This window comes from Aedes albopictus, chromosome 1, assembly GCF_035046485.1.
Source record: "Aedes albopictus strain Foshan chromosome 1, AalbF5, whole genome shotgun sequence".
NCBI lineage: Eukaryota > Metazoa > Arthropoda > Insecta > Diptera > Culicidae > Aedes > Aedes albopictus.
The window spans coordinates 334,564,148-334,579,428 of record NC_085136.1 but is presented as its reverse complement, the minus strand read 5'-3'; the positions used below and the strand labels follow the sequence as shown (position 1 = coordinate 334,579,428).

Sequence of the window (15,281 nt, the reverse complement as noted above, 5' to 3'; positions counted from 1 at the left end):
TTTTCGATCTGTGTATACAATAAGCCCAAGGTTCTGGAAGCGAATGGAGAAGTGAAACCGGCCACTGTAAAAACTTAACGATGAACGGTCAAAACGGATTTGAGCGGATATAGTAGAAATTCGGCGACGATGCTTTCTGTTTCAATCTCACCCTCCTGAAACGAGACCTTGCAGAACTAGCGAAAGGCAATAGAGCTCCTACAAAGAGGGTGATGCTCAGTCTCCTTATAAGGATCTACGATCGTTTGGGATTATTTAGTGGAGTCGCAGGTTATCCAAGGAAAGATATTATGCCTCTCAAGAAAAATCAGAATATGCCGATTATCTGCCTCTGGCTTCTGATATGAGCGCGACAGTTACTAATTATAACAGCGTCACCAGATTTTAAAGTATATAATTCCACTATATGGGGTTTGACAGCAAGAACACTCATTCCACTGAGCTACTCTTTCCGTTCGTCACAAATACATTCAAAAACATCTGTCACTTCGCGAAACCCACGTGCTTTTGTTTTTGGCGGGAACACTTTTTCTTTTGTTTTGCCTTGCGACTGTCATGCGGCGGTATGCCTTGCGAGCGTACGACCGCTGCAGGACTCTAACAAAAGATAAGCGCAACAATACTACGTCCTGTGTGGAGAGAAAAGTGAAGTGGGATTAGCCGATTTCTGAAAATATCTTCGGGCAATGGAAGTTGTGCCTGCAAGCTCTGAAGGACTTAGACAAGATTGAAATCCAGCGATGCTACAATCCGATCCGGATTGCTACGAATCGCTGAAGTCAAGCGAACGGGATTCTGGGTCTATTCGAGCAACGTTATCTTGTGGATTAGATCGGTCACTAGACGCTACCGACGATACGTAGCTTTCCGCGTCAACGAGATCCTGAGCCTGCCGACGGTTGAAGATTGACGTTGGTTGGTAACGAAGAAAACCGTTGCTGACAAGTCGACAAAGTGGGGAAAAGGCGCGAACTGTAAGCCGGACAGCAGATAGATGCGTGGTCCAGCATAACAGCTGTCCAGGGATAAGTAGGGTACAGTGAATGAAACAGAAGAAGAGTTGTGGCCTTTCCATTAGTTGATGTCAACCATGTCTCGAAGTACGAACGAGTGCTCGCATACGTGCAAGAGGCGATCACCAAAGTTCTGCAGGTGTGCTGACAAGCGAGGATCTCCAGAAAGCTGAACGTAGTGTGTGGCGTATGGCGCAAACAGACCAGTATTCGGCTGAAATGGAAGCAGATCAGCGGAAGGCGTTGAACAAAGACAGCTCGATCGCGAAATTGTCTCCACCTTTTGATGAGCACGGCGTTTCGATAACCGCAACGCAGCGGCTGAATTCGTAAGCTACGACACTAGATATTCAATAATTCTACCAAGATAACATCGGATCACTCAGCTACTTCTGGATTGGTACCATCGTAAATTTCGTCATGCGAATACCGAAAAAAATCTGTAATGAAATTCGCCAGAAATTCTGCATTTCGAGGCTAAGTGTTGAAGTACGTTTTGCAGCAAATCGCTGCCAGTGGTGACGTATCTACTAAGCTAACCCATTCCAACAAGGCATAACATCTGAAGTTGCGGATCAATCAAATTCTGCGACCATTCAAGTTCGTGGGAAAAGAACGCCGCAGCTCAGTCCAGCGCTAGTTTTGTCCTATTAACGTATTTGACGCGTTAGAGTAATCCACAAGGAGCTGACGCACAGCTTTACGAATGAATCGTGCAATATGGCCATCCAGTGATTCATTACTAGAAGAGGAGTGCCGCAAGAGATGTACACAAACAACAGCACGAATTTGGACGACGAAAGCAAGGAGCTCCAGAAGGAACTCTAGGCGAGCAACACTACGATGAGCAGTGCGTTTACTAACTAACACTAACACCAAGAGGTGGTTTAATCTCCCTGCGGAGCGGAGTCCCATATGGGCGGCTGTTGAGAGCACACTCCGAACCATTCATTTTCGGCGAAGAAAGTAGTTCCAGGGTGTCACTCCAGTGAAGAAAGAGTTGATAGTCGACGAAGAAAACCACAATGGATGGGTGGATACGCGGCCAAATGATCCGTACGTTCCCAGATCGGTCAGCAAACTGGTGGTCCTCGATGTAGTTCTGGATGGTGACTCCGAAGAGGATTTTGGGCGTCTCAAGGAGCTGAAGGAGCTCGAGGGCGTTGGAACTTCCCTAACCAGCGGACACTCCCTCGAGCAGTTAGGATAAGTTTGAGTGAGGTTACGGCGTATCTGGGAGATAACGTCGAATGAATTGTAGTTAGCACAAAAAAGATCTATTAATGATCATCAACAGCACTACGAAATACACAAATGTAAACTGTTTATGGTGGCTCCTTAGAGGAACGTCTGATGTGTTGAGGAAAGAATCAGTAGCCGTTCCAGGGTGTCTACTCATAACTCAAAATGAAATTCCCTGAGTTTTCCAGGTTTTTTCAGATGAAATTTCAACAGTTTATAATTCATAAAATAACCCAAACTTTCTACAAATAATATAAAGGGTGACTTAGGGTATCATCGGCAGGTTGGTTCTCTTCGTCATGATGGATTTATGTCGGCCAAATTGCCTAAAACTTGATCATATTCAGCTTGGTTGGGAAGGATTTGATGTCAACTCTGAATTCAACAGCTGAAACCTAGGTTTAAAAAAACCATGACAAAGAGAACAAAACTGCCGAAAATGCGTAAGTTCCACTGCTCTTCAAAAAATTTTCAAGCTTCCTGAGCGTAATTCGTGGAACTTCTTACAAAGTAACTTCCTGGCTTTTCGCAAGATTCTTTCACGAGATATCTATTTGAGTACGTCCCGATTTTCCGAAGTTTTCCGATATACTTCCAGAGATTCTCGCTGGATTCCTCTTTTTTTTTACCAAATAGTTTATTTATTGGCTTAATCGTTTAACAAAAAAACTTTACGGAGCCGATATCTTATCGAATAGATTCAAAAATATTCAAAAGATTACATCAATAAAACTGTATTCGGGTGCATTTCTTCTTTGGTCGCGGTACGGAGCCGGAGCTTGAACCACCACCAAAAGCTGCGAATCGAGCCCGTCGCTGAGCCACCCTATCGTCCGCCAATGTATCCTGACTCTCGCTGACCTCGTCTTTCGATGGGGTTTTGTCTACCTTCCGATTCATCGCATTAGATTTGGTTTCATCGCTGGATTCCTCCTGAAAATCCATCCAAAACTATTCAAAATTTCTTCAAGAATGTCATTGATTTAGCCTCGTTGCCATGATTTTTTTTTCTCGAGAATAGCTTCTTATCCGTAGCCACTCCGTGTTAAGTATCGTTCAATCGGTACAGCCGACGGCTGAAGCCAGTGCCCGTATCTTTTTAGTGGTTTTCCGGGATAGTTATCCAATAGTTTATATCGGGATTTTTACCGATAGTTACGGAACTTAGTCCGTAGCTACTTTCAGGATTCCATGAGGAATTAAGAATTCCTCCTTGGATGTTCTTAATATTTCTTCTCGGGAATACTACTACCTAGAACTTTTTTCAAGATGTTTCATTTTATCTCCGGTTTCTCCTGAAGTTCTTGTCGAGATTTCTTCAATAACACTTTGCGGAGTTTTTCGCAAGATTTATTTGAATTCCCTCAAATATTTCTCCAGGAACTTCCTATAAGGTATTTCGTAAGTTATCTCAGGAGACATTCTGAGGAAAACCCTTAGAAGAATCCCTGCAATAATTTTCGGAGAAATCCCTAAAGGAGTATCCAGAATCTCGGGATAATTTCTGTTAAAGATTACTGGAAGAAATTTGGGAATAATGCTGCAGAGAATATCTGTAAAAAAAATCTCCGGTGGATCACTGCCAGAAATCTGGTACAACTACAAGGAACAGCCTGGCTCTGAAAGAATGCAAGAGAAGAATTCAATGAGAAATATCAGCAATAACTTCTGTGGAAATCCCAGAAGGCACTCTAGAAAAAAAAATCTAAGGAGAAAGTCCAGGGTAAATTCAGATAAACTCTGAGAAGCATCTCATGACCTACATAGGAAGGAATCTTCTGGGAGAAGTTCCAGGAGATACTCCGAGAGAAATCTCGGGTAAAACATCAAAATAAACCTCGCGAAAACTTTTAAGAAATTCCTGTAGGAGACCAGGAAGAACATCTCGAAGAAAGCCCAAAGCAATTGTTTGAAGATATCACAGGAAAAAAATTAAAGAAATCTCTTGAGGAACTCTTGCAGTAAATTCGTGAAAAGTCGTTCAGAAACCCTTGGAGGAACTTTAGTAGAAACCCCAGGAATAACTCCTTCAGCAACACCGAAAGAAATTCTGGGAAGATCTTCTGGGGATGTCCCAGGAGGAACACCGGAAGAAATCGTGTAAAATTTCCATGAGGAATGCCGAAAGAAATTCCACGATTTATCCCGACAGAAATTCTTATAGAGTATTCGGTATAAATTCTGGTAGGAATCCTACGAAGATTTCTTTGAGCAAAACACTAGAGGAACTCCGGAAGGAAATAGTATCCCCGTGAAAAACTCCAGGAGAAATCGGTCGGAATTAGGGAATCCTGGAAGGAATCCGGAAGTATACCTTTCCGGAAAAAAATCAAAATGGAATACCAAGAAAAATAGCGTCAAAAATGCGGAAGGAATTTTATAAGAAATCTTGAGAGACATTCCAGGAGGTAATTCTAAAGATGTTCCAGAAAGCAACCCTGACGGAATTTCTGGAAAAAAAACCTTGTAGCGGAATTTCTATATGGATTACTACCAGGTTTTTATTTATTCATACGACCCAATGTTTTTTTTTTATCGGAGTAAAATTTCCCGAGTACTCAAGATATTCCCTGAGTATTTCAGGTTTTTCCCTGTTAAATAAAATTCCCTGAGGATTCCCGGTTTTCCAGGTTTTTCCAGGTAGTAGACACCCTGCGTTCTTAACACCCAAAAGGCCAACGTCATTTTTGGCTTCAAATTTTTACATTGGAAAATTCATAAATCTGTTGAATTTCAACCAATCGTAATGAAATTTTGATACATAATCCAGTTTTTATTCTAGTTTTGATAAAATGGGACAAACAATTCAAAATCCGGATAGTTCCGGAATTATTCCGGATTCCCTTGAGGTACCAACGTTATGCCATATGGGGTATTTGTATCAAAACTTTTTTTTTCCTTCATCAAACAACTTTGAAACATTGAAAAAAATTTAAACCTTTTCGAAGCAGATTCGATCAGTAATTTTTTTTTTTGAATATTTGGAGTTCCTCTGGAAGGTCCCCTGGGGAACCTGTAGTAGAGGACACTTGCAATTTCACTCCAAAACATATCATGTGACAGCTCTATCTTCATGGTTTTCCGTGAATAGGATACTCATGGCTATAAAAAGGGTCATTGATCACGTTGGCCACTTCCGGAACCTCCGGGGTACCCTGGCGGAACCTGCAGTAGAGGACACATGCATTTTTACTGCAAAATATACCGTGCGACAGCTCCTTCTTCATGATTTTCGTTGATTGAGATTCTCATAGCTATGAGAAGGGTCACCGACCACTTTGGCCCTTACGGAACCTCTGGGGTACCCTGGCGGAATCTGTAGTAGAGGACACATGCATTTTTACTACAAAACATACCGTGCGACAGCTTTCTTTTCATAACTTTCGGTGATTGAGATTCTCATGGTCATCGACTCCGTTGACCACTTCCGGAACCTCCGGGGTGCCCTGGCGGAACCTGTAGTAGAGGACATACGCGTTTTTGCCCCAAAACATATCATGCGGCAGCTCTTTCTTCATGATTTTCCGTGAATAGGATTTTCATGACTATAACGAAGACCATTGGTCACATTGGCCACTTTCGGAACCTCCGGGGTACCCTGGCGGAGGCTCCGGTAGAGGACACTTGAATTTTCACTTCAATATATACCGTGCGACAGCTCTTTCATCATCATTTTCGGCGATTGGGATTCTCATAGCTACCGAAATGTCTTTGATCACTTTGGACACTTCCGGATCCTCTGGGGTGCCCTGGCGGAACCTATAGTAGAGAACACTTGCGTTTTTACACCAAAACATACCGTACGGCAGATCTTTCTTCATCTTTCTTCGTGCCCTGGCGGATCCTGCAGTAGAGGACACGTATATTTTTACTTCAAAATATGCCGTGCGACAGCTCTTTCTTGATGAATGTTTGTGAAAAGGATTCTCATGACTATAACATTGGTCATTGGTCACATTGGCCATTGGTCACATTGCCCATTTTCGGTACTTTCGGGGTGCCTTGGTTTTTTTTTATTTGTGAATTTTAACTTAATGCTAATTCTTCACACCTTGGGTGCCTTGGCGGAAACTGCGGTGAAGGACACTTGCATTTGTACTTTAAAATATACCGTGCGAAAGTTTTTTTTTTTTCAAACTGGCGGTCCTCGATGTAATTCTCGAAGGTGACTCCGAAGAGGAGTTCGGACGTCATGAGGAGTTTCCCTGATCATGGAAGATAACGTCAAATGAGATGTAGTTAGCACAAAAAGGAGCTGTTGGTGATCAGCAACAACGACAACAGCACCACGAAATGCTCAAATGTAAACTGTTTATGGTGGCTCCCTCAGAGGAACGACTGATGTGCTGAAGAAAATGATCTGCTTCCGTTCTGAATCGCTCTAATGTACAACCACTCGTGAGATACGATAAGAACCAGGAATACATAATAGTTCAGTCTTGACGATAATTGCAGTAAAAGACATCCAAAAGCTTTCCTAACATCAAATTTTGAAACCATTCTTTTGGTATAAGCTATAACTGTGGTAAACTCGCGCCAAAACATCATTGGTTTGATCAAATTGCGTACCTTATTATCAAATACTGCCCGCCAATGCTTCTTGGGGACTTCAGATTTAAAAGCAGCTTTCTATTGACAAATAAAGCTAAGACTAGGAATGGTTTGAATGCTTCAGAGAACCGACTTTTTTTTTTACAATTTTCAATATTTAGAACAGCGGAAAATGTAGGCCATTATCAACTTGATGTTGTTTATTTATGGGATTTTTGGAAAAGTCAATCATTTTGTCGATTTGATTTGTGGAATGACCACGATGCAATTAGCAAATAACGATAAGTATTTTCTTATTTCTTGTTGTTGTCTAGCACTCTATGAACACAGAGGAATGGTTAAAACCGCAAATGATTTGGTGGTGATTGTAGATAAAAAAAAGAGTATTTGCTGGCAATCGTAAAAGAAAACGAAACTTGTGCAGGCAACTGTATAGTGTCAATTAGAAACAATGCCCTACATGAACGGTACTTACCACCGACACAAATGTCGCCGCAGTCAGAGAATCTGGACCGTCGTTCAGCGCCGGCACGTACAGCTGGTGGTTGGTCAACTTCGGATGAAGTTCCTCTTCGACGCGTGCTAAAACAAGGAGACAAAAAAGCTTAGAACAAATGTTGATTCTAAATGTTGAACCACTCACCTTTGAGAATATTACACTTGATTTGCCCGGGTGGAAGCGGCGTCACAGCAGCATTCGACAGCTTGATCTGATTGTTTGGCTTCTCGGGGGTTGCACTACTGCCGGTGGCTAGCTTCTTCAGCGTGTCGTTGTTCGTCTCCAGCTCGGAAGTCTTGTTGATGGTGATCTTAAAGCTACTAGCATCGTTCAGTTCTACGCCGTGCAGCGACGGGGACGGATCCTTGGCGATCGTCTTCATCAGCGTGTCGATGTGGCTGTCCCGATCGGACGAGGTGGTTTTGATGCTGAAGCCGGAACTGATGGAGGCCTTGCCGAACGAGCCGCCATGGTGGTGACCCGCCGTCCGGAAGAACGGATTGTCGTGATCGATCAGCTTACCGAGGGGCTCCTCAGGCCTGAAGAAGATGGATAAGTAAACGTACTGGCCATTCCTATTGAAATATCTCTTAATACTTACTTATACGAGATTCCGGCCTTCCCGAAGGATCCCAACTTCCCAAAGGTGACATCCTCGCTCGATGAGATTGACTTGTTGGAACTGAGCGAGGGAAGGTTTCCGTTGACCACGTGCAGCCCGATGTCCGACGTACTGCTGGCCGATGCCGAGATGTGATTGTGGATCACCGTGTTCGCAGATGGAGTCGATGTTCCCGAGGTGGAGTGCTGGGCATCATCAGCGGTGCACAGTAGTGGTGGTGGGGGTGCGGGTGTGGCGGGCTGCTCCGGTTGCTGATCGGGCTGGACTTGCTTCTGCCGCTCGCGAAGGACGTGTGACTGTCGCCGTGCGAAACGTTGCGAGGGTCTCCGCTCGAACTGCACCGTCCGCCGGGCTCGGTTCTGCTGTGTGGTTTGGAACTCCGTTTTGCCCGAGTACCGGAAGCGAGAGCCCATCCGAAAAAAGTTCTGCCTGGCGGAGGGTCCCTTGACCGGGGCGCGCAACCGGAAGAAGGCATGATGCTCGATGGCACACTTCCACAGGTGCTTGCAGGCCTTCTCGTTGTGCAACCGAAAGACGAACGTGTGCTCCTGTTCCCGGCCGTGGTCGTCGTCCTCCACCACGACCAGGGTTAGTTTTTTCTTCTTGAAATCCAACTTACCGATCTTGGGCCAGAAGAAGAGGCCTATCTTTTGGATGCCCTCGAACACGAGGATACCGGTGGGGGTTAACCCTAGGTGGTACTCGCAGCCATCTTTGCCCTAGAATGGGATGAGAAGATTTACTTAACTATAGACCGGAGGAATTCCTGGAGGAATCCCGGAGGAACTCCTGGAGGAATCTCGGAGGAATGCCTGGTGAAATCCCGGAGGAATTCCTAGTGAAATCCCGGAGGAATTCCTGGAGGAATCCCGAAGGAATTCCTGGAGGAATCCCGAAGGAATACCTGGAGGAATTCCACGAGGAATTCCTGGAAGAATCCTTGGAGGAATCTCAGGAGGAATTCCTGGAAGAATCTAAGGAGGAATTCCTGGAGGAATCTCAGGGGGAATTCATGGAGGAATTTCAAAAGGAATTCCTGGAGGAATCTTAGGAGGAATATCAGGAGGAATTTCTGGAGGAATCTCAGGAGGAATTCCTGGAGGAATCTCAGGAGGAATTCCTAGAGGAAACTCAGGAGGAATTCCTAGAGGAATCCCCGGAGGCATTCCTGGAGGAATCCCCGGAGGCATTCCTGGGGGAATCCCCGGAGGCATTCCTGGAGGAATCCCCGGAGGCATTCCTGGGGGAATCCCCGGAGGCATTCCTGGAGGAATCCCCGGAGGCATTCCTGGAGGAATCCCCGGAGGCATTCCTGGAGGAATCCCCGGAGGCATTCCTGGAGGAATCCCCGGAGGCATTCCTGGAGGAATCCCCGGAGGCATTCCTGGAGGAATCCCCGGAGGCATTCCTGGAGGAATCCCCGGAGGCATTCCTGGAGGAATCCCCGGAGGCATTCCTGGAGGAATCCCCGGAGGCATTCCTGGAGGAATCCCCGGAGGCATTCCTGGAGGAATCCCCGGAGGCATTCCTGGAGGAATCCCCGGAGGCATTCCTGGAGGAATCCCCGGAGGCATTCCTGGAGGAATCCCCGGAGGCATTCCTGGAGGAATCCCCGGAGGCATTCCTGGAGGAATCCCCGGAGGCATTCCTGGAGGAATCCCCGGAGGCATTCCTGGAGGAATCCCCGGAGGCATTCCTGGAGGAATCCCCGGAGGCATTCCTGGAGGAATCCCCGGAGGCATTCCTGGAGGAATCCCCGGAGGCATTCCTGGAGGAATCCCCGGAGGCATTCCTGGAGGAATCCCCGGAGGCATTCCTGGAGGAATCCCCGGAGGCATTCCTGGAGGAATTCCCGGAGGCATTCCTGGAGAAATCCCCGGAGGCATTCCTGGAGGAATCCCCGGAGGCATTCCTGGAGGAATCCCCGGAGGCATTCCTGGAGGAATCCCCGGAGGCATTCCTGGAGGAATCCCCGGAGGCATTCCTGGAGGAATCCCCGGAGGCATTCCTGGAGGAATCCCCGGAGGCATTCCTGGAGGAATCCCCGGAGGCATTCCTGGAGGAATCCCCGGAGGCATTCCTGGAGGAATCCCCGGAGGCATTCCTGGAGGAATCCCCGGAGGCATTCCTGGAGGAATCCCCGGAGGCATTCCTGGAGGAATCCCCGGAGGCATTCCTGGAGGAATCCCCGGAGGCATTCCTGGAGGAATCCCCGGAGGCATTCCTGGAGGAATCCCCGGAGGCATTCCTGGAGGAATCCCCGGAGGCATTCCTGGAGGAATCCCCGGAGGCATTCCTGGAGGAATCCCCGGAGGCATTCCTGGAGGAATCCCCGGAGGCATTCCTGGAGGAATCCCCGGAGGCATTCCTGGAGGAATCCCCGGAGGCATTCCTGGAGGAATCCCCGGAGGCATTCCTGGAGGAATCCCCGGAGGCATTCCTGGAGGAATCCCCGGAGGCATTCCTGGAGGAATCCCCGGAGGCATTCCTGGAGGAATCCCCGGAGGCATTCCTGGAGGAATCCCCGGAGGCATTCCTGGAGGAATCCCCGGAGGCATTCCTGGAGGAATCCCCGGAGGCATTCCTGGAGGAATCCCCGGAGGCATTCCTGGAGGAATCCCCGGAGGCCTTCCTGGAGGAATCCCCGGAGGCATTCCTGGAGGAATCCCCGGAGGCATTCCTGGAGGAATCCCCGGAGGCATTCCTGGAGGAATCCCCGGAGGCATTCCTGGAGGAATCCCCGGAGGCATTCCTGGAGGAATCCCCGGAGGCATTCCTGGAGGAATCCCCGGAGGCATTCCTGGAGGAATCCCCGGAGGCATTCTTGAAGGATCCCCGGAGGCATTCCTGGAGGAATCCCCGGAGGCATTCCTGGAGGAATCCCCGGAGGCATTCCTGGAGGAATCCCCGGAGGCATTCCTGGAGGAATCCCCGGAGGCATTCCTGGAGGAATCCCCGGAGGCATTCCTGGAGGAATTCCCGGAGGCATTCCTGGAGAAATCCCCGGAGGCATTCCTGGAGGAATCCCCGGAGGCATTCCTGGAGGAATCCCCGGAGGCATTCCTGGAGGAATCCCCGGAGGCATTCCTGGAAGAATCCCCGGAGGCATTCCTGGAGGAATCCCCGGAGGCATTCCTGGAGGAATCCCCGGAGGCATTCCTGGAGGAATCCCCGGAGGCATTCCTGGAGGAATCCCCGGAGGCATTCCTGGAGGAATCCCCGGAGGCATTCCTGGAGGAATCCCCGGAGGCATTCCTGGAGGAATCCCCGGAGGCATTCCTGGAGAAATCCCCGGAGGCATTCCTGGAGGAATCCCCGGAGGCATTCCTGGAGGAATCCCCGGAGGCATTCCTGGAGGAATCCCCGGAGGCATTCCTGGAGGAATCCCCGGAGGCATTCCTGGAGGAATCCCGAAGGAATTCCTGGAGGAATCCTGAAGGAATTCCTGGAGGAATCCTGAAGGAATTCCTGGAGGAATCCTGAAGGAATTCCTGGAGGAATCACGAAGGAAGTCCTGGAGGAATCGCGAAGGAATTCCTGGAGGAATCACGAAGGAATTCCTAGAGGAATCACGAAGGAATTCCTAGAGGAATCACGACGGAATTCCTGGAGGAATCACGAAGGAATTCCTGGAGGAATCCCGAAGGAATTTCTGGAGGAATCCCGAAGGAATTCCTGGAGGAATCCCGAAGGAATTCCAGGAGGAATCCCGAAGGAATTCCTGGAGGAATCCCGAAGGAATTCCTGGAGGAATCCCGAAGGAATTCCTGGAGGAAGCCCGAAGGAATTCCTGGAGGAATCCCGAAGGAATTCCTGGAGGAAGCCCGAAGGAATTCCTGGAGGAATCCCGAAGGAATTCCTGGAGGAATCCCGAAGGAATTCCAGGAGGAATCCCGAAGGAATTCCTGGAGGAATCCCGAAGGAATTCCAGGAGGAATCCCGAAGGAATTCCAGGAGGAATCCCGAAGGAATTCCAGGAGGAATCCCGAAGGAATTCCTGGAGGAATCCCGAAGGAATTCCTGGAGGAATCCCGAAGGAATTCCTGGAGGAAGCCCGAAGGAATTCCTGGAGGAATCCCGAAGGAATTCCTGGAGGAATCCCGAAGGAATTCCTGAAGGAATCCCGAAGGAATTCCTGAAGGAATCCCGAAGGAATTCCTGAAGGAATCCCGAAGGAATTCCTGAAGAAATCCCGAAGGAATTCCTGAAGGAATCCCGAAGGAATTCCTGAAGGAATCCCGAAGGAATTCCTGAAGGAATCCCGAAGGAATTCCTGAAGGAATCCCGAAGGAATTCCTGAAGGAATCCCGAAGGAATTCCTGAAGGAATCCCGAAGGAATTCCTGAAGGAATCCCGAAGCAATTCCTGGAGGAATCCCGAAGGAATTCCTGGAGGAATCCCGAAGGAGTTCCTGGAGGAATCCCGAAGGAATTCCTGGAGGAATTCCACGAGGAATTGCTAAAAGAATTTCTGGAAGAATCCTTGGAGGAATCTCAGGAGGAATTCCTGGAAGAATCTAAGGAGGAATTCCTGGAGGAATCCCCGGAGGCATTCCTGGAGGAATCCCCGGAGGCATTCCTGGAGGAATCCCCGGAGGCATTCCTGGAGGAATCCCCGGAGGCATTCCTGGAGGAATCCCCGGAGGCATTCCTGGAGGAATCCCCGGAGGCATTCCTGGAGGAATCCCCGGAGGCATTCCTGGAGGAATCCCCGGAGGCATTCCTGGAGGAATCCCCGGAGGCATTCCTGGAGGAATCCCCGGAGGCATTCCTGGAGGAATCCCCGGAGGCATTCCTGGAGGAATCCCCGGAGGCATTCCTGGAGGAATTCCCGGAGGCATTCCTGGAGAAATCCCCGGAGGCATTCCTGGAGGAATCCCCGGAGGCATTCCTGGAGGAATCCCCGGAGGCATTCCTGGAGGAATCCCCGGAGGCATTCCTGGAGGAATCCCCGGAGGCATTCCTGGAGGAATCCCCGGAGGCATTCCTGGAGGAATCCCCGGAGGCATTCCTGGAGGAATCCCCGGAGGCATTCCTGGAGGAATCCCCGGAGGCATTCCTGGAGGAATCCCCGGAGGCATTCCTGGAGGAATCCCCGGAGGCATTCCTGGAGGAATCCCCGGAGGCATTCCTGGAGGAATCCCCGGAGGCATTCCTGGAGGAATCCCCGGAGGCATTCCTGGAGGAATCCCCGGAGGCATTCCTGGAGGAATCCCCGGAGGCATTCCTGGAGGAATCCCCGGAGGCATTCCTGGAGGAATCCCCGGAGGCATTCCTGGAGGAATCCCCGGAGGCATTCCTGGAGGAATCCCCGGAGGCATTCCTGGAGGAATCCCCGGAGGCATTCCTGGAGGAATCCCCGGAGGCATTCCTGGAGGAATCCCCGGAGGCATTCCTGGAGGAATCCCCGGAGGCATTCCTGGAGGAATCCCCGGAGGCATTCCTGGAGGAATCCCCGGAGGCATTCCTGGAGGAATCCCCGGAGGCATTCCTGGAGGAATCCCCGGAGGCATTCCTGGAGGAATCCCCGGAGGCATTCCTGGAGGAATCCCCGGAGGCATTCCTGGAGGAATCCCCGGAGGCATTCCTGGAGGAATCCCCGGAGGCATTCCTGGAGGAATCCCCGGAGGCCTTCCTGGAGGAATCCCCGGAGGCATTCCTGGAGGAATCCCCGGAGGCATTCCTGGAGGAATCCCCGGAGGCATTCCTGGAGGAATCCCCGGAGGCATTCCTGGAGGAATCCCCGGAGGCATTCCTGGAGGAATCCCCGGAGGCATTCCTGGAGGAATCCCCGGAGGCATTCCTGGAGGAATCCCCGGAGGCATTCCTGGAGGAATCCCCGGAGGCATTCCTGGAGGAATCCCCGGAGGCATTCTTGAAGGATCCCCGGAGGCATTCCTGGAGGAATCCCCGGAGGCATTCCTGGAGGAATCCCCGGAGGCATTCCTGGAGGAATCCCCGGAGGCATTCCTGGAGGAATCCCCGGAGGCATTCCTGGAGGAATCCCCGGAGGCATTCCTGGAGGAATTCCCGGAGGCATTCCTGGAGAAATCCCCGGAGGCATTCCTGGAGGAATCCCCGGAGGCATTCCTGGAGGAATCCCCGGAGGCATTCCTGGAGGAATCCCCGGAGGCATTCCTGGAAGAATCCCCGGAGGCATTCCTGGAGGAATCCCCGGAGGCATTCCTGGAGGAATCCCCGGAGGCATTCCTGGAGGAATCCCCGGAGGCATTCCTGGAGGAATCCCCGGAGGCATTCCTGGAGGAATCCCCGGAGGCATTCCTGGAGGAATCCCCGGAGGCATTCCTGGAGGAATCCCCGGAGGCATTCCTGGAGAAATCCCCGGAGGCATTCCTGGAGGAATCCCCGGAGGCATTCCTGGAGGAATCCCCGGAGGCATTCCTGGAGGAATCCCCGGAGGCATTCCTGGAGGAATCCCCGGAGGCATTCCTGGAGGAATCCCGAAGGAATTCCTGGAGGAATCCTGAAGGAATTCCTGGAGGAATCCTGAAGGAATTCCTGGAGGAATCCTGAAGGAATTCCTGGAGGAATCACGAAGGAAGTCCTGGAGGAATCGCGAAGGAATTCCTGGAGGAATCACGAAGGAATTCCTAGAGGAATCACGAAGGAATTCCTAGAGGAATCACGACGGAATTCCTGGAGGAATCACGAAGGAATTCCTGGAGGAATCCCGAAGGAATTTCTGGAGGAATCCCGAAGGAATTCCTGGAGGAATCCCGAAGGAATTCCAGGAGGAATCCCGAAGGAATTCCTGGAGGAATCCCGAAGGAATTCCTGGAGGAATCCCGAAGGAATTCCTGGAGGAAGCCCGAAGGAATTCCTGGAGGAATCCCGAAGGAATTCCTGGAGGAAGCCCGAAGGAATTCCTGGAGGAATCCCGAAGGAATTCCTGGAGGAATCCCGAAGGAATTCCAGGAGGAATCCCGAAGGAATTCCTGGAGGAATCCCGAAGGAATTCCAGGAGGAATCCCGAAGGAATTCCAGGAGGAATCCCGAAGGAATTCCAGGAGGAATCCCGAAGGAATTCCTGGAGGAATCCCGAAGGAATTCCTGGAGGAATCCCGAAGGAATTCCTGGAGGAAGCCCGAAGGAATTCCTGGAGGAATCCCGAAGGAATTCCTGGAGGAATCCCGAAGGAATTCCTGAAGGAATCCCGAAGGAATTCCTGAAGGAATCCCGAAGGAATTCCTGAAGGAATCCCGAAGGAATTCCTGAAGAAATCCCGAAGGAATTCCTGAAGGAATCCCGAAGGAATTCCTGAAGGAATCCCGAAGGAATTCCTGAAGGAATCCCGAAGGAATTCCTGAAGGAATCCCGAAGGAATTCCTGAAGGA

The 15,281-nt window shown here is 49.9% G+C and overlaps 1 protein-coding gene across 1 annotated transcript in view; it reads right to left on the bottom strand.

Annotated features, from left to right (window-relative positions):
* The window catches only part of LOC109404007 (band 4.1-like protein 4B), a 143,504-nt gene that overhangs the window by 17,524 nt on the left and 110,699 nt on the right, over positions 1-15,281 (bottom strand). The window contains exons 6-8 of the mRNA XM_062847422.1: positions 7,907-8,646; positions 7,450-7,844; positions 7,282-7,388 (exon numbers count right to left, since the gene is read on the bottom strand). Coding sequence (XP_062703406.1) covers positions 7,282-7,388; positions 7,450-7,844; positions 7,907-8,646 — 1,242 coding nt within the window. The remainder of the gene's footprint in view (positions 1-7,281; positions 7,389-7,449; positions 7,845-7,906; positions 8,647-15,281) is intronic.